The 19954-nt window shown below is 38.0% G+C and overlaps 1 protein-coding gene across 1 annotated transcript in view; it reads left to right on the forward strand.

Annotated features, from left to right (window-relative positions):
• Positions 1-19954, forward strand: part of LOC142098521 (CASP8 and FADD-like apoptosis regulator) — a 57068-nt gene that overhangs the window by 25358 nt on the left and 11756 nt on the right. The window contains exons 2-4 of the mRNA XM_075181362.1: positions 7226-7575; positions 13844-13949; positions 14144-14279. Coding sequence (XP_075037463.1) covers positions 7226-7575; positions 13844-13949; positions 14144-14279 — 592 coding nt within the window. The remainder of the gene's footprint in view (positions 1-7225; positions 7576-13843; positions 13950-14143; positions 14280-19954) is intronic.

Raw genomic sequence — 19954 nt, forward strand, 5'->3', positions numbered from 1 at the left:
CAGTAATAAGCTGCTATATATTGTGAAAGCATGCTGGGACTTATAGTTTCACAACACCTAGAGTGTCACAGGTTAGCCAACACTGGCCTAGCCCAACTCTAAAATGCATTGTACATATAGAAATGGGCAGTCTCCCAACTCTGCAGCACTTCAAATAGGGACATACTGCTGAGGAGCCCTTACCCCCTCCACTGCCCTCAAAACACTCACTCATTGCCATGTGCACCTGCTCTCAGCTGCCCAGCTATGCAGAGCAGAAATTAATGGGATATACCTACCAACAGAACAGGTTGTGCAAATCCTACACCTAACTCAAAATAAACCCCTTGAACATATTGGTCAGATACTTTGCTATGTGGAGTCCTGTATGATCAAATCAAATCTGATTACTTACGATGTCTGACAGTAAAACCAGGTCTGCAGATGTCGTTCATAATGCCATGTATTCCTTACCTTGCACATACAGTGCACCACACCCATGTTATTGTAATGTTTGTCACCTGAATATGAGACAGGTACGAATTATTAATTTAATATGTGGTTTAACTGGAACCCAGTATTTATGTCTAATAAAAATACTAGCTAACTCTTTGTTCCTCGCTGTCTGAGGGATTGGAATGTGGAAATTGTTTTGAGTATTTGTTGTTCATTTCAAAGTTTCTAATAGTCATACTAAGATTATCCAATTATTGGTTAAGGAGTTATATGTAGTGTAGTGTGACCACTGGTTTAATGTCATATTTTGGTGAGGTGAATAATAGTGGATGAAATGCTTGAAAATTGTTAAAATATTTATCTGCTAATGACAAATTTGTAGCCAAGAAGAAAGTGCCGTTGTCCTTATTAATTTATAAATGTGTAAATTCCAGGTGCCTATTACCTAATACATTCTTTAATGGGGTAACAGTTTACAGAATAACAGTAAATGTGTTTAAACTTTTTAAATCTTTTATTAACACCAATATATGTGCGTCTTGTATATGTTTCCAGGAGATGTTACTATCTTGGGATGAAAATAAAGGACCAATCTTGTTTAAGGTGTATGTGGTAGTTATACAATTTAATGAAAGTGGTTAAATCCATGAGGTGAACGGATTAGAAATCTGACTCCAAGGGACGAATTCAGTTAGCCGGGAACTCGGAACATCACGGCTGCGCACTTTTATCGTTACTACGGTAGAAAGCAATGCTCATTTTTCTTGTACCTCTGTGGGTTGCGAAGAAAAATGAGCCACCACGAAATGTCTCTGAAATGGTCAGAGACATATATATGAAATCTAGCATTTTTGAAGCTTACTATTTAATACTTTGGCTAGACTTCCAATTAGAAATCAGATTGAATAGTGATTTATAGGATTTCTGTTATTTCTACTTTGCATGTTGTAACTGTTTCCATGTTTAGAAGTGACCGTTTATAACTCATCAGTAAGTAAAATCTAGAACTAAAGGCACTACACAATGTAGGTTATGTATAATAGTAAATCAGAACAGTTCAATGCAAAGATGTATGCTTAGATCGAAATGCGTTGGTTATTGTTTGGTATATATTGAACTGCCTTCTGATCACCAATACCCTGGAGCCACTATATACGCTAGATTGGATCTAGAAAATATTGGAGTCTTTTGTTATATGCGGCTGAAAGGAGAGATTCTGAAGAGGATACAAGAGAAAAAAAAGAATGCAAAGACCCTTGACTGATGTTAGCCACATTACACTGAATACGCCTAATCTTGACTGATCTTGGAAGCTAAGCAGGATTGGGTCCAGTCAATACTTTCATGGGAGTCCATCTGGATATATGATATAGATATGTGGTTGACACCTTTATTGAAGTTGATTGTGGTCTGCCTGTTGATATAAGCATAACACCTAGGGGGGATCATAAGACACCGATCCTTCCAGGATATATGACATGAGTGTCCTTTAAAGATTTTATGGAACTATTTTGATTCACTTCATTATATTTGTTACATGTGTCTATGGGGAATTTTCCTATATGTTTTTCTGACATTTAGTTTGCACCTTGTATGACATATTACTGAGCGCCATTGTACAAACCATTGTATGTTCGAATTGATTTAGTAGTTTGGTGGTATTCTATTCGGTTTGTTCAAGGTTGCTGTGGTTGTTTAGGTGCCCTAGATCTAATTTTGTTTTGCTTCTAGTCTTCACCTATAGCAGTCCCTATTTTCCAGAATACATTATATGCTCCCCGGTGCTCATTTGCCCCTCGGTCTTATGTGCAATAGTATAGGTTTATATTTAAGGCTGGTGTATACAAACAGAATAGTAGAAACTAGATCCCTACAAGGAAAATATCAGGTAAACAAACAAAGGAACCAGCAATATAAGCTGCAGTGAGAAACAATCCAGAAACCGGACAGGCGGCTAACAAAGATGTCGGGGATAGACAGAACAAGTGGGAGACAAACCTTAAGCAGACTTCAAATTGATATAGAGCGTAATGCCAGAGTGAGCAAATGGTATAATAGGCAGTAAGTCATTGGTGCAGATAGCCTTATAAACCAGCAGAGACCAATCTGCCGTCAAAGCAATGATGTAATTCTAAGCATCTGAGAAACACTGAAGTCAGTTTAAACAGCCTGAGATGTACTGGATCACTTGAGTCTGTCACAGGAAAAGCTCATCAGGAATTAGGTTCGCTTTAAATAAAAACGCTGTAAAATAGCAGGTATAATTTTCCTTCTCGTGAAGGAAAGTAGCAAAAATGTCATACTAAAATATGCGTGTAAAATCATATAATATATTCACGATAAATGAAGAAAACCCTATGGGCTTCAGAGGTCAATCCATTATCAGCCAATCAGTTGGAGCTAGCTAGTACTGGCACCCGTCATCAGTATGTATTTGCGCCAGCCCTCAGACACTGGGACTGGGTTTCCATGTCTATGTTTAATACTATCATGTAGTTTAAGTTTGACATTTTAATTAATATGTTCTGAGACTTTTTCAGTTCACTCACAAGGACAGTTTGGGGAGAGATACAATTTTCAGTATTCCACTTGAATTGAGTACATTTTTGGTCTCCAGTATCCCCTTAATGCCGCTGACATTCAACGCAATATCTCTTCTCCTGATCTCCCCCCCCCCCCCCTCCCTCTCTCATGTATCTGACTGCCTTTCCAACATCTCCTCTTGGATGTTCTCAAGTTTTCTTAAAACCTAAATTGCTAAAACTGAACGCATTTTCTTCCCTCCTTCTAAATCTTCACCCCACCTTGATCTCTCTATTACTGTTGATAACACCACCATCTCTTCTGTTCCCAAACACTGCTGCTTCGGTGTCACTCTCGACTCTCTTTTACACCTTACATTCAATCTCTTGCCCAATCCTGTTGTTTCCTACTACGCAACATCACCCGCATCCAGCCGTTTCTATCTCAGGATGCCACCAAATCCATTATCCACGCATTCATAATGTCTTTTCATGATTACTGTAACCTCCTCACCAGCCTCAACGCTCCCACCTTGTTCCCCTTCATTCTATACTCTACACGGCTGCAAGACTTATCTTCGTTTCACGTCTGTCTCCTTTTGCCTCCCCTCTCTTGCCTTTCACTGGCTCTCCTTTCCCTACAAAAGTCCTCACCGTCACCTGCAAGGCTCTCTCCAACTCCACTGCCCCATATATCTCCATTCACATTCCCGCCAATAATTTTACTAGTCAGGATCAGAATGTAATACCAGACACCTGCACTGTATCAATTGTGCCTTTGCCTCGATAAGAGGGAGAATTTTCTTTTGTTGGGCTGTTAAAGCCAGTCTATGTTGGGTACTGTTGTCACTGACCAATGGGTGTCAGGACTACAAGTCTTTGAAAAAGCATATTTAGCAAGACACACATCAAGCAGCATATTCATTGTGGCTGGAGGTCTATCCTCAGTCAAATTACACTACGATATAAAGAGTGTGTGTTGGAGATAAGTATTAGCATTAGGAGGGTGTAGAGTGTGTGTGACAGTACCTGCTGATGCCCTTTACCACTGAATATTATTGGACAACATTAAGACCAACCATAATTGCACTTTCCCTAGATCTCAGTCAACAACTGCAACATGTTTTTAAACCAAGGGGTGTTTAACAAGAGTATACAGTGTTTATTTGTTTTTTAACAGAATATTTTATTAGTACATTATTTTTATGTTCATTCTTCACAATATTATTGTTTTTTAGTGAGGTCCAATAAAAGTTAAGATTTAATATTCATGAGATGGTATTTCTTATATTGCTTTTCTATTTTCGTACACTGTTTATTGCTGATAATGTGTGCAGGACTTTCTTATCTTGTCTTAAACATATTGGGCCTGATTAATTAAGGAAAGTAAGGAAAAATAAAAATTAGTAACTTAGTAACTTTGCACCTTGGCAAAACCATGTTGCATTGGAGGGGAGGTAAATTTAAAAAGTGGAGGTTGGATCTCAACACCTCTCTTTTCCCGGCTCAGTGGGATAATATATATTAATTTGTCTACTGTGTCTAAATGCACCAACCATGTGGAAATGCTATATAAATTATTATATCGTACTTCCCTTACCCCAAAAGATATGGCCTAACCATTCTAAATTGTGTTGACGCAGTTGTGGAGGTGGTTTTGTCCTTGCGCGGAAAATTTACCTCTATATCCTTAGCTCCGACACCACTTCCTGCCCTCCTTCATCTATATCCTGAACAATTGCCCAAACATTACAGATATATTTGGGGGCATATATTAGTAGCCACTAGAGCGGCAATTGCGCAACTTTGGAAACAGTCCCCCCACCTATCCTTCACAAAATTATTACGAAGATTCATTATAGCTTTCACATGGAGACTTTAGATGCTCCTTATTCTATGTCACCGTCCTCCCCAATTGTTAAGTGGATGTCCTGGCACAAATTCACAACTGAAGGTGAAGGTTCTAGAATAATCCACCCCCTTAAAACACATAACCTTTTACACCTTAAAGTCTATGAATAGTGTGTTGGTGATAGGGATCCTCAAAGCGTATATTTGCCTCTGCTGTGTAGCAGGTGCAAAAGATACGCCTTCTAATAGGATGTATGCATGATTCTTCGGTGCATATTCAATTGTTGAATATGCCTGCGGCGTTAAAACTATTATCGTTATTACGGTAATAGTAAGCCGGATTTCAGCTCCCACTCCCTGAGCTGAAATCTAGCGAGAAATGTACCATAATAACGGTATTTACGCGCACTATTACCGTAATGACGGTAATAGTGCACGGGGCGCGTTAAATTTGGCTATAACGCCAACAATTGAATATGCCCCTTCAGGTCTTCATGAGACAAATTTAAAAGCACGCCTTTATTGTACTCTGCCTATGTTAAAACGCCTCTTCCCTTCCCTGCCCCGCTTCTCTATGTACAGGGGACCGTAAGTGTTAGAATTGTGCAAGTCTGCACAGTCGCAAAGCCATGAACCCACATGTGCAGAGCGATTTCAAGCAAGTTACGCTTCACAATGTGGCATCAGCTCCTAAGAGTCTCATGCAGAGTTGAACATATGTACATGTGTTTCTGTATAGAGCCAGCGCTCATATCCAGATTTTCGCTTATCTTGCACTTATGACTCCTTACGCCCGGAGAGGCAGAACAGGGGAGGTAAGGTGCAGACATGTATAGGCAGGGTACAGTAAGAGTTTGTTCATGTTATTGACCCCTTCACCAGATAGTGCTCATTATTGTTGCGGGTCTATTATAATAATCTATTCGCATTACTTAATTGGCATTTCTATTTTAACTACTACATGAAAGATACCGTTTGTTTGTTTTTAAAGGAGAATACAACAGATTTTTTGTATTTAATTTCATTTTATTTGGAACATGCCATTTTCACATCTCTCCATCATATTATTATATTGTAATAGGGTGATGCGATGATTACATTTACTACTAACACTAACAAGCTACATCTTTACACTTTCTCTATGTTAAGGGCCGGGCCGTGGGACGAAATTATCATGCTAGTGTATAGATGCGTCCAGCTGACCATATGCACATACATTCGATTTTTTTATTGCGTGCTTCTGTTGCGTATGTTCTTGATGCAAATTTATTCATCTCTACACAAGCCCCTAAGTTGTATCCTTGATGCCTTAAACAAATGTCATCCTTTCTTACAGAGTAACTGTTGCTTGACTGTGGTAAACCTTTGTTTGATGGATAGTTTGCTCAGTTAAACAGCATGGTGGTTGCCGCATTGTTATAGGGTGCATGGACTGTTTTGGGGTGTGATCTCAGTTAATATATTAATCTATGTTAAAGTTGAGAGAGAGTTTCAGTGATTAACCTCTAACAACCACATCTAAGTTGCATGTGCAGTGAGAGTGTACATGACACTGAACATTTGCATGAATAATACATAACAAGCAGTGGGTATTAACATTACTGTGTGTCTTTCCTATTTGTTTCAGTGGAAATTACATTTTGAACTTATACATACTATGATTAATACCACATAATGGAGATGTGGCAAAAAAGAATGTTGCTGGAGTTTCTTAAAAATCTCAAATGAATGTTAAGTTTCACTTTCGTTGTGTTTCTTTGAGTAAAGCGGACAGAATAGAGTTTTCCTGATTGTGTTTAACTAGAAACGAGATCTAACGTGGACCATACTTGGTAACAAGGAATACATAGGTGAGTGAATGACACTGTATTTGTGAGGCTGTGAAGTGTGGAAACAGATGATATGCCAAATCCAATGTTGGTGAAATACCCGAAAGTGTTTTTGTGTCACATGAGGTATAGTATAGTACAGTGTAGTGTAGTATTGCTGTGCTGTAGATGGCAAGTTCTATAGCATTGTGTATTCTCTTTAAGCACACGAGATAGGTCAGGTGATATTTATTATATTAATATATCAAATCAGTGCTACACATAGGTTGTTAAAGTCATGATATCAGCTGTTCTTTAATGCACTCACAAAGTAATAGACAATGTGTTATACCATATGTTGAGAGATGTTTCTGTATACATTGTAGTAATATAGAATAGGTAGATGCATAATGACTTTTTATAAAACAGTAAAACATTCCATACTCTGGTAAAAAGTTTTAACCATAGTTCTTAAATATAAAATGATTAACAATACTCAGTGTTTGTTTCATCTGATTCTTTGTGAGGAGAGATTTAATACACATTCTAAGAAATTATGCAGTCTTCCTGGAAATAAAGAGTTAAGCAATGTTTTTTTCTCCCCCATAGATGCCTTCAGATGAACTATTTTGCAGATATAAACCACATTTTTTTCTGAATGCTGACACTGTGGCACAAAGGGATATTGTAATGAGCAGCAACTGTGTTTCTAGTAGAACAGTTCTACAGATTGAGGAAGAATTGGACTGTGAAGAGCGAGAAGTAATATTGTTTGCTTGCCAAGGCATTATATCTAACACTAATACACGGGAACTGTTAAGTGAATTGAATGAAACTGGATTAGCTGAAATATTGTACTTGGTGAAAAGATTTGATCTACTCAAAAAATATCTAAATATCACAAAAGCTGATGCTAAAAAATTGATGACAACGAAAACCAGAATAATTTCGGATTACAGGTAAGCTTTTAAGTTGGCATTCCATTTTTTTTTTTTTTTTTTCTGTGTAATGATGGGCTCAGTACTAAGATTTGATAATTTGTTTGGACTCTAGCCACAGTATAGCATTTTATAGCCCTCTTTTAAAAATACTATAGTGCAAATGGCCAGTAAATGCAATATCGTTCGTGTCAGGACAAATGTTGTGTGCCTAGGATGTTCAAACAGCATAGCTTAAAAAAGGTAGGGGGGTTAATGCCATATCTAAGTTTACAAACCTTATTAATGTTGCAAAATCCATGTGCCACCATGCCTATGTAGAAGACTTTTTTCATTCTATCGTACCTTGTAAAAATGTGTTTGTTGTTATTGCAGTAATGCTGTTATGCCGTGAATAAAGAATAAGAACAGTGGGTATGGGAAGACCATTATTAGCTGTGTTTTTTTATATATACTCTAGTTCATAACTTATCTTGATATTATGGGACTCATTTATGAAAGTGTGAACCAGTGTGCATCTGCTTTTATGCTACGCTTTCTAAGATAGACTTTGGTGCAAGTGATTGTACGTGATGCTGGGCATTCCATATGCAAGTCAGACACAGTGCATAAACAAGACATTCCCTGTGATGTGCCGTGGAGGGCCTCCTGAACATGCGTGACAGCACTCTGCAATGATATAACATCATTGATTTCTCTTTGCACCCCATAGAGATTGTGAAGATACCGGGTTTATCTGGCCCAATTATACCTACTTCACACTGGCTGGGTACCCAGGGGTGCCTTACTATGCCAGGAAAGCAAACCCAGTACCTTCTAGGGTTCTTATGGTCACACAGGCAAATGCAGTTACAATAAATGTACTGTTGTACCTTTGTAATAAAAACAATCGCTAGAATACTATATACAAAAAGTAAATAGATGCCAGGCAGGTTGACCACATTACCAGTCCCTTACCCCAGTAGCTTGAGGAGTTATAGCAAGATGTTCAGTCCAGCAGAAGCCTGTTGGTATATTTACTAAACTGCGGATTCAAAAAGTGGAGATGTTGCCTATAGCAACCAATCAAATTCTAGTTACCATTTATTTAGTACATTCTACAAAATGACAGCAATAATCTGACTGGTTGCTATAGGCAACATCTCCTCTTTTTAAAACCTGCTATTTAGTAAATATACCCGCTAGACTTCAGCTCTTTCATGTCTCCCTTTATACTCTGTAGTTTTCCCATGCTCCATGGGCTGGGTCAGAGATGGTCTTAAGATAGTGGGATCCTCTGAGAGTGGCTGTCTGTCAAAAGGTGTTGTTACAGGGTTGTCTTTTCTCTTCCCAATACCTCCTTTGGTCCCCTGCTGGGATGATTTCAAGGAGTCTGGAAGAATACAACCTTAGACAATGGGGACATAAGTTAACTAAGGGCAATGCAGAGATGATTAAGTGACACTCCCAATACTAATCCCTTACAAGGTCTTTCAGCTAGAACTAGCTTCCAACTGATCAGGACTTCCTGTAAAGAAAGGAGGGGGAGAATGAATGCTGCTACAGCCCGCTCACCTGTATTCTGTGAATGTACCCCACACGATCCTTACCAATACCCCTCCTGGCTTCAATTTAAGAACAATACATATTAAAATTCAGATTGAAGAATCTTTCGTTTTATAAAGAACGAAACAAATAACGGGGCAGGCTGGGCTGGGGGGCAGGGCATATACACCACAGGCCATAGGAGAATATAGTGGGTGGGGCAGGTCTACTAGGAGGAAGGAGGTTAAAAGTCAGGAACAGTAAATATCAGATTCTTTAAATTCCAGCCATTTCAACCAAGTAGCTATGAGTTCTGGGGTTAGGTCAGATGCTGAAAGGATGATGTCATCCATAGACATGTTAAAGTCTATGTGCCTAAACCATTCGATCGTGGTTATGAGGGGAGGGAGACCTCCAGTGTACAGGGATCAGTGCTTTAGCTGTGATATTGAGATGTTTGAGGAGGGACTTTTTTGAAGGCCGATATAGGAATATTCAATATCAACAGGAGCCAGAAACCAGGTCAGCTGGCTCATATGTCCCCATGATAATTTTGGAGAGGTGAATCATCTTGTTCCAAGATGAAGTAACCTTGGGGAAAATCCACCAAATGTGTAGTTGTGAACCAACAGCAGAGTTATTTCTCCAACATAGAGAGGACACCTATACCACCTTGTTAAGGTCTTGTATTGTGTATTAACTATTAAAGTGTTCCGTGAACATGCATGAGTGGCTCTAAAAACTTTTGCCCAGTGGATAGGGCCTACTGCACTATGCAGATCCCCCTCCCAGGCCTCCGCCAAAACATGGTTTGTGGGTGAATTTATCCTCTGTAATAACCGTATAGATAGTGAAGGTAGTGTGTTTAGGCATACTCAAAAGGGTGCAAAGGGAGTAAGATGTCTATTATTCTTAGGCAATAGATTCTTCTTGTGGAGAAAACAGCGTAATTGTAAATATTTACAAAGTGTAGTGGAGGGAAGAGAGGACTCCATCTGGAGTACAGAAAATGCTTAAATATTATTTATTGCAACCATTGACCAGTCTAAAAAGCCTGAGAATGTCCACTTTGTTCCACCTGAGAACGAGCTGGGTCGTTTATATATGCTTTTTAAATCACCTTTTTTCTTTTTGTACCAATAAGAAAAAGTTTGTGAATTGATTACCTGAAAATCAATCTATTGATCCAAAATAGTGAATCATCCCATGAACTTCAGGTGTTTCACTCATCTTAATCTATGGGGGGAATTGAATTGGCCGCGAGGTAGCCCCGGACATCACCGACTGCACACATTGCCGGCCAACATGGTAGAGAACCTCCAGCTCATTTTCCTGTGCATGTCTAAGGGACGTGAGGGAAAATGAGCAGAGATTTTAGTAAAAACTGTGGCGTAATGTGTCTCCGCAGACTGTTGCATGGACACATCGCGGCACCATGCGGCCATTTGAATTCGCCCCTTAGATTAGCAAAGTCTAATAGTCTAAAGAGTTGTATTGGTGGGCTACTATGCTTGTTATGATGTTAAAAAAGAAAGAAAAGTGTTGGTGTTATTTGTACTTTTTAAAGAGTATGCAAAGCCACTATTTGACATTAAGAAATGTGAAAAGATGTGTATTAGCTTAATTATAAACATGGCATACCTGTAGTGTTTATACTCTGTGACAGATCACATGATCGCAGGGGGAATGATTCCTCCACCCCAGCGATCGGATCCTGGTGCCTGGCTGTCACGGTGACAGCCAGGCTGAAGACAGAATAGCGGAGACCAGCAGCGGGCCCCTAGGTAAGTATGTGTGTTGCTCATGGGGGGGGCCCCGCTCATGAGGGGGGGGTGGTGGCACGGGGGCCCGTACTGGGCCCGATTTTTTTTCTGAGGGCGGCCCCGGGGAAGAGGGTCATCTGTCTGCAATGAAGTGGGGAGGGAATATTTTAATTTTTAATGTTCAGTTTTTTGGTTAAGTGTTAAAAGTTACATGGACATGCTTCAAGTCTGAGTCCAAACAGTATGGGAAGTCCCTGACCCTGTTCCAAATGGTATAAAGTCCATTCAAAAAATATAACAAATATGTAGAAATAGAAACTGATTCTTCTCCTTTTTGTACAATTTCCAGCATAACTTTCAGGTTAAAGTTGACCAGTTTTAAAACATTTATGCAATGCGTTAGTTCATATGGAGAACAGCCAGCATTGTATTTTGAGTTGCTTGGAGCTGTAGACTGTAATAAACAATAAAACCTATTTAATGTTACTAGGGCAAGAACAATTATTCTTTGTTTTAACTATTAACTTTTAACCATTTAAGTGGAGAAATGTGCCGCTTTTTATTTGCTAATGAAACTTGATTTAAGTCGTAGACTCCCAGCAACTCATTTCAGGTAACCTTCTTTGCGTTCCAATTGCATTTCTTTAAGCAAACTTGACTGTTGACTCAAACAGCTAGTGCACAATCATTGGTGTGTTCTTTTTAATGTATTGATGTTACCAGGAAGAAAAGAAGTGAGAACAGTGGCTGGGTACACACTACAGAAAATTTCTCCGGATGCAATATCCTTAACGATTTTACCAGTGTCAGAAGAAAAAGTCCAGATCGGCATGCCAATTCATGTGTACTCACCACAGATGTTTTACACTATTTACCTTCAGATCTGTGCTCTCCATCTGTCATAGCCATTGGCTGGAAATATTGGGACTCTGCACACTCCATAGAGATCTATAGCCACTGCCAGTCATGAGTGCATACACACTGCAGAATTGGAACAACATTGTTCCATCGTTGAGCGCCATTTTTAGTCTGGTTTAAAAATCAAATGGAATGATACGATGAGCTTTGGAACAATAATCGTTCATCGTTGCAGCACACACACTAATGGGATATCGGGCCGAACTGTCGTTTATTGTTTGATTGGCCTGATAATCAGCTGAAAACACTGTAATGTGTACTAAGCCTTAGGCTAGGTACACACTAAAGAATTGACATGTTATCTCAAATGATTGTATTTACGATTGAAGGTCCGATCAGTCTGGGGATTCATGCGTACACACTGACATGATTTACCTTCAGATCTGTGCTCTTCATCTGGTCCTTTATCTGGTCCTCTAGTCTTTCGAGAATGACAGCACAATATTCATTCATTCATTCATTATTGTCACATTGTCACACTGATTAAAACCGCCTTATTATAGCCACATGTCCTAACGAGCTTCTGTGACTCTCAAACAAAACATTCTGTTTCAGAACGAACAAATTTAATTATTCCTTCTACAGTTCTCTACATTTATTCACCGGGACATTCATTGCTAGCATTGGCTGAAAAGAGCCTGACTGTAAACTCTATGGAGATCAGTGCATACACACTATATGATTGGTCGGAATATATTAAACAGTAAGACCAACCAAATTAAACTATGATCGGCACTTTGGGTCAACTTTAGATCATCGTGTCTCTATACACTCTCACACGAAATATGACCAAACGGTCGGATGTCGTCTGATTGAAGGTTTTTCGTGCAGTCTTCGGACCAGTGTGTAACTAGCCTTAGGTGAAAGGAGGGTTGAATGAGTAGAGCTATTTTGGGATTTTGTTCACCAGGCAAGGGGCACTGTATGCAATAATATGCTAGTAATTTATAATATGTTATGGTAGTAGTATAAATAGCAGTTTATTGATTTTATATTTATGGGTTTTTTGTATTAAAAAATGTAAAAATCATCAGTAACATTGGCTTTAAGAAGAAAATACAGCTGTGTCTTAGGTTAAAAGTGTCTTTTTCAAGAGTACATAAAATTTATGAATCTATATTGATATTTATGAAATGCAGAAAGTGGGCAAACAAAAGGAACTAAAAGCTGTCAGAAGACAGACCTATGCAGGGAATGATACAATTTGTATAACATTAGCACAAGAAGCGATTTGCTTCAAATTTTATTCTGACAGCACCTGCTTTGCAAAGGTGTAATGTCCTGTTAGGTTAGTAACTGCTCCCTTCGTCAAACAAACACTGCACTGATATAAAAATACCCCCCACCACACACACACTCACATACAAACTACTCTCTTCCTCCCTCCACTATGCAAGGATCCCACATGCTGAAACTTCCTTTTGAAGGTGCATTAAAGCCCTACCCCTCATAAATAGCGCTCTAAAAAAATAAATAAATACAAACTTCTGTTGTTTTCCCTTTTAAAAAATACAATGGCAGTCTTTGCTCTTGCAGTCCAAATGGATATGACAAACGGGTAATGTGGATAGACGGCCACAACTTCATATAATACAGCTATCACATTGATGGATTAAGTACTTAAGTACTATCAGCTGGAGAGGGCAATATGCAACTAGTCAATCAGAAGTGGCTATATAGGACCTCATTTAGAGTCGGACGCAAAGTCTGTTTTAGGCGCAAGTGTCCAAGATGCAGGCTGATTTGGTGCTTTCTGCCTATGCATGATAGTGTTTTTTGTTGGATGCGCCTAAAACGGGCTTTGCGTCCGACTCTAAATGAGGTCCATAGTGTTCAACATTTTTGTCATTGTCTAGCCTTGAAAAAACTGATTTAAAATGTGGAGCATCAGGGAAGTGGAGACCTATAAAGGAGAGGGAGATTACAGTTCTATCTTGATATTTAGCATAAATGGGTTAAGGTGAAAAATTGACAAAACCAAATATAAATATGGTTATATTCAAAGTTTCCATAGGAGAAATGTGTATAGTTATTTTTTTGCTAGCCATCCAACTAAACAAATGAATGTCGTTCCTCTTTTGCAGAAATCTTTTGATAGATCTGAACGAGCAGTTAGAGGAAGAAGATATGGAATCCCTTGTGTTTTTGTTAAAAAATGAATTAAGAAATGTAGGAAAGAACAAGAAAAAGGTATGTAATTTAGTTACAGTTCTGAAGAGTAACCACCTTTATTCTAGAGCATTCAACCAGCTTGAAGGATTCATAAAGTTTTTGTTGTTTTGGACCATTGTTAATTATAATATTATACTTCTAGCACTTAAATTAAGCAGAGGAATATTAATTTCAAAGACCATGGTAAGTGATTTATGTCCTCTTTCCCATAGACATTCCTGACACTCGTTATAGAATTGGAGAAGAATCACTCATTAACACCAGAAAACTTGGATTTGTTAGAGAAAAGTTTCCAAACCATTCACAGGGTTGACCTGAAAAACAGAATTCTTAAATTTAAACAGAAAGGTAAGCTCTATTGCCACATCTTTCTTATCTTATAGTTGTGTTATTTAAGATGGCCCTACAGTTAATGGTTTGTTGTTGTACAAAGGAGGCAAGTTAAGGCTCTTTGCTTGGCACTCCAGAGAAACCTTGAAGGACATGACAATCATTGTAAACTTGACCTTACAGAGTTTGATCTAGTTGTTTGATACAATTATCTATTATTACTTTTTTATGTAAGCTTTGTTTATTGGATAATAACTTTCAAGAAATAAAAATTCCATATTACTATGCAAGTAATGTAATCGGTACATTTGTTCTGGTAAGAAAACTAAAAGATTAAAACAAATCAAAACATGGGCATGAAAAGGGGAGCATAGAAGGCAAAAAGTGAGTAGAGTACACCTGCACTCCATGTACTTTTTGGAATGATATCTATCGAGCTTAGATTGGTGAGAAGTTTATGATCACAGTGTGTCTACTTTGACAGCTGAAACTTTGCCTACTTCATATATCACTAATATGTTGCTGTTTCCTTAAATTCCAGCTGAGAGTACCAGGTACATATGAACTCTGCATTACAGCCTAGTGCAACAAGAGTGATATCCTCTAGTACCATATAAAAATCAAGCATTTTAAGTCACTCCTGGATAGACGCAAAGATGGCGGATTTCCAGTGAACCAGAGTGACTGCTTTAGTAGCGTTATTCAGTCTTTTTAGCAAAGTTTTTTTTTTATAACCATATTAGAATGCTCTTAAGAGTCAAGAGCCAGAACCCAAAATTCATTGCCGCTTACAACTGAGAGGCCTAAAAAGTGGAAACCAGCCCATATGTTCTAGCACTGAGGCCTGTTGAAAGGGAAGGATACACTTGTTTTCCAAAAGCAAAATTTCTATTCGATATCATTCGTAGGGATTTCATCCAAACATCTTGGCCTGGTGCCTTCTTCAAGCTGCTCAAATGGAATCCATGTGTTTTAATTTTTTTAAATGTATTTATTGCAACCAGTTATGACACCTGGGAGTGACAGGTTTCTGCATACTGGGACTTGTTGTTCTACAATATCTAGAGGCTGCCCATACAACACAAATGACCTGTGGTCCTCCAGCTGTCTCAAAACTTACAGTGAATAAATTAGTGACATTTATAAAGTTTAGTTACAAAGTGATTTGTGTTCTTGCACTCCTCACAGGAGTGGCCTGTTGTTTTTATTGTTTACTTTTTATAGGTTGCTGAAACATGAAGTTTAAAAACATAATGCATGCAGTGTGAGCAATCTTACATGTCAGAACCACCTCTACCTGGTTTTGGAATATTACATTTAATTTTGGTTGGAAATACAGAACAGCGCTCTTAAAACATTATGTTCTGTACTTTACAATTTATTTAATTGCAAAACACAGATCATGAGATTCCTTTATTCTGAGATTCAGATTTGCTGTTTGCAATGTGGAAATGACCTTCAAAAATTAATTGAAATAAAGTAGGACAGCACTGTGGTTTAGTGTTTAGCACTTCCGCCTCACAGTACTGGGGTCATGAGTTTGATTCCTGACCATGGCCTTATCTGTGTGGCGTTTGTATATTTTCCCTGTGTTTGCATGGGTTTCCTCTCACAATTCAAAAACATACTAGTAGGTTAATTGGCTGCTATCAAATTGACCCTAGTCTGTGTGTGTATGTTAGTGAATTTAGACTGTAAGTCCCAATGGGGCAGGGACTGATATGAGTAAGAGTTCTCTTTACAGCAATGCGGGATTAGTGGTGCTATATAAATAAATGATGAAGATGCAGTTTTGCAAAAATCAGACACTAACATACTAATAATGTAAACTGCCATATGTTTATAGGATAAACAATATATGCATGAAAAGTGTTCCGTTTTTGCAAGCAACATCACTAGATCATTTCCCCTGATAGTGGTCTAAAACTTGGCTTGTGTTGGTATATCATATAACTCTTGCAGCTTGCACTTACAGTATACATGAGATTAAAGGAAATACAGAGTTACTGTGCACATAACTTTGCGTTTTTTTCTCAGGTATAGCACAAGTGGCATCACCTATTTCTTAAATATACATATAATAGTCATACAGAGAAATTGCTGACAGGCGCCAAACGTGGGATACAATATACAGCCAGAAAAAATAAAATAAAAAATAAATAAATATATATATATATATATATATATATATATATATATATATATATATATATATAACATAAATATAATAGAGAAGAATAACCAATAAAATACTAAAAAGTCAATGACTCAAAAGTCCTGCATTCCAAAAGGAGAAATGATGAATCTTCTTAAATAGTCCCAATATCTTCATACTCCAGCGTGGGTCAATATAGAAGAAAGGAAAACACAAAACCAAAACATAGTGCAATCTGTGGGTAAATCTCGATGGTCAGAGGTAACCCTTAGAAGCCCGTGCACTAATCCAGGGATAACACAAACACCACGTGTTGTCAAAGGGTTAAATTTAACCCCTCAGGGGTACGCACTCACCAAATAACAAAAGGTGATCAAACATGTAATGCAGATATCGCTCCTTCTGTAGGATCAAAGCTTCTACCACACTCGATAATGAAGGAGTTCAAACAGAAAAAATAAAATACTTCATAGTGTAAAAATGTATGGACAATTTATTCATACTATAAAAATCAAAAGGATAAAATACACAGCGACAGATGGAGCACATAAACAGGGGGTAGATGGACCCTTACCGTCCTCCAAATGGTAACAAGGCGTATCGTAAGGTGACATGCAGCGAGCGGTGTCCTGGGCACTCCTCACTCGCAGTCTCCGCTAGCCCCCACAATACAAAAGTAGGATAAGGGAAAAAAAACAGCTGAAGACTTCTAACATCTGACGTCACAAATCTCCCATCCCCCAACGCGTTTCGGCTCAATCAGAGCCTTTATCAAGGCATACAGATGGGATTAGGAATCCATACTCCTTAAATAGTCTGGATGACCGGATATTCATGTATAAAAACGGACAAGATCAAATAACACTAAAAACAATTATAATACAATACAATAAAGGAGTACAAAGAAAATACATACAATATATCCTCCATATATAAATAAAACCAAATAATAAAAGTAAAAAATCAGTAAAATATAAACAAATTACAAAAAATACATATATCCACTAAAAGTCTCCCATCCACAGCATAACCTGAGGTACTCCTGCTTAGCTTCCCAAATAGCATATATATCCTTCATACTATGCCAAATCAGCATTGTAATAGGAAGAATAGGGATAGAAGTTATTCATCTGTAAGGAACCACTTGAGCTCAAAATCTTGGTTAAGACCTTCTGGGGCTAAAGTCCCCAGCCTCTAGGACTTAGTCATTTTTACTGTAATACATATAATAGTCACATGATTTCTGCTAATTAAACAAATTGTCCAAAAAGATGCCTAAAGGGCTATATAACAATAACCAATAGATAAAACGATACAATCATTCCTTAACTAAAACAAGGCATAAAATAATAATGTAACAAATGAATCAAGTCTCCCAAACAAATTAGATTAAACATATTTTATAAGAATATAGGAGTATTGCAATTAAATCCCTTTCTATATCAATTCCATTCAGAATAAATAAGTAAACCCGTTTGGCTTCATTCAGTTTTAAAACTTTAATAACATAAGAGAATTATACTTCCTGTTAATTTAATTTCCTTGAAATGCTCAACCCTTACAATAGGTTACCCCCTTATTCAGCTGCATAGAGACAGGAACCTTTAGGTTATATAACCTTTAGGTTATATAAGGTGGCTGCCCCCTCCTTGTTGTGTTTGAGAAACTTCCCAAGCTGTCCTAAGAAACATAAACAGAACATGGGTTGAATATTGGGTGCCATGGAGTATTTTAAGGAAACTAAACTAATGGTAGGTATCTTTTTTCCTTTTCATCCTCCCAGGCAGCCCTTACAATGGGAGGTACCAAGCGGTATAATCAAATAGGGTGGGCTTAAGAACAACAACAGTAATAGTGCATAATAAAGCTTTATATAACAACTTCCTGAAGAGTTTTCCTCCCAAACTGTGCAACAGCAGAGGATGTAACATCCAAAACATAATGTCTGATAAGGGTGTGAATAGATGACCAATCAAGCTGCTTCATAGAGATCATCTGCTGAGGCCTGAGCTTTTCGTGCTCATCAAGTTGTCATCGCCCTTGTAGAATGTGCCTTTAATACATCATGTTCTTCCCACCCAATCCGCTTGTAAGCCTGTGTAAGGACACCTCTGATCCATCTTGCCACAATAGGTTTGGATGGAGCATACACTTTACAGGGACCTTGTGGAAGGACAAATTGCTGTTCTGTCTTCTTGAATTCATTTGTTTTGGAAAGATAAACAGAGATAGGTTTAACAAGCTCTAGATTATGTAATCCTACTTCCTTTCATTAATTTCTTGTGAACAAAGAAAAACATTCTTTAATTTTTTATTTAATTCCTGGACTCAATCATATCAAATGACCCACAGACAGTAGGACCAGGCATTATATTATCCATGTCTTAAATAATATTGTGATCTATCTCTTTTCGTTTCTTGTCTATTCACTTCTATAGTGACAAAGATATCCATCATTGACTTCATAATCCAGTTAATTATTTCCTTAATTTGTTCAGAGGGTTGTGTAGTATAAATCTTAGTTTGAGGAGTACAAGCTGTAGAGAAAACTCCAATATAATATCTGGTAAAGGATAATCACATGTTCCATAGACTATGTTGTGAAACTTGCTACTTCTCTTCCCTTGAACGAACCCCAAAAGAGTACTGTGAGGGAAAAAAGTACAACTAGCTAACTAAACAATCCCTAATAAATAATGTATAAAATACCTCTAAATATGAGCTTACCTAGGGTGGATGTCTTTGTGATTTTTGGGAGCCGGCTCTGGTTCCATTGCTGTAGCGTTGTGCTTCCCAGTAATGCCTCTCACGGAACACACAGTGCAGACCCGTGTCTTTATGGAACAAACAGTAATGACTGTGCCTGTGTTTTAGACAGGGATAACCCAGAAATGATGACACTCGCTTCTGCTGATATGTGTGCAAACCCTATGTTTGCCTATGCTTTTTGATTCCCCAGCAACAAAGGCTGATTCATGTGCTGTTCTACTAGGAACAGTATTTGCCAAGTACCTTTACACATCCGCTTGTGTTCACCACAAGCATGAATAAGCCTTGTCCCAGTTTGCGTTGGACCACAGGGACTGATGTGAATGAATAAATATTCTCTGTAAAATGCTGCGTAATATGTAAATGTTTATTGCTATTTAAAAAACTGTTAATAAATAATATTGCAGTCACCGTATAAATTGACTGAACAGAAAGGTCAGGCTAATGATGGTGTTGCAACTTGAGGCCCTTTAGCCATGGTGCAAAGTTGGGCCTGGTGTTAAGGCCTGGTGTCTTATAAAATGTTCTCTCTTGAGACCCATCTAAAATATATCGTTTACAGAATAATCTTAAGGGAAATAAGTATTGCTCTAATACAAAATATTTTTCATGTTTCATAATCTCTTACTGATCTTGAAAATTTATTCCTATGAATCATGGGTAACTAATACTATTTACTAAACTTGGGTATATGTGCCTTATTTACAGTGTGAGAGCATGTATGGCTGTTATGCCAGTGAATTCTGCACACACTACCTGCAAAGTGTTA

Source organism: Mixophyes fleayi, chromosome 7 (genome assembly GCF_038048845.1).
Source record: "Mixophyes fleayi isolate aMixFle1 chromosome 7, aMixFle1.hap1, whole genome shotgun sequence".
Classification (NCBI taxonomy): Eukaryota; Metazoa; Chordata; class Amphibia; order Anura; family Limnodynastidae; genus Mixophyes; species Mixophyes fleayi.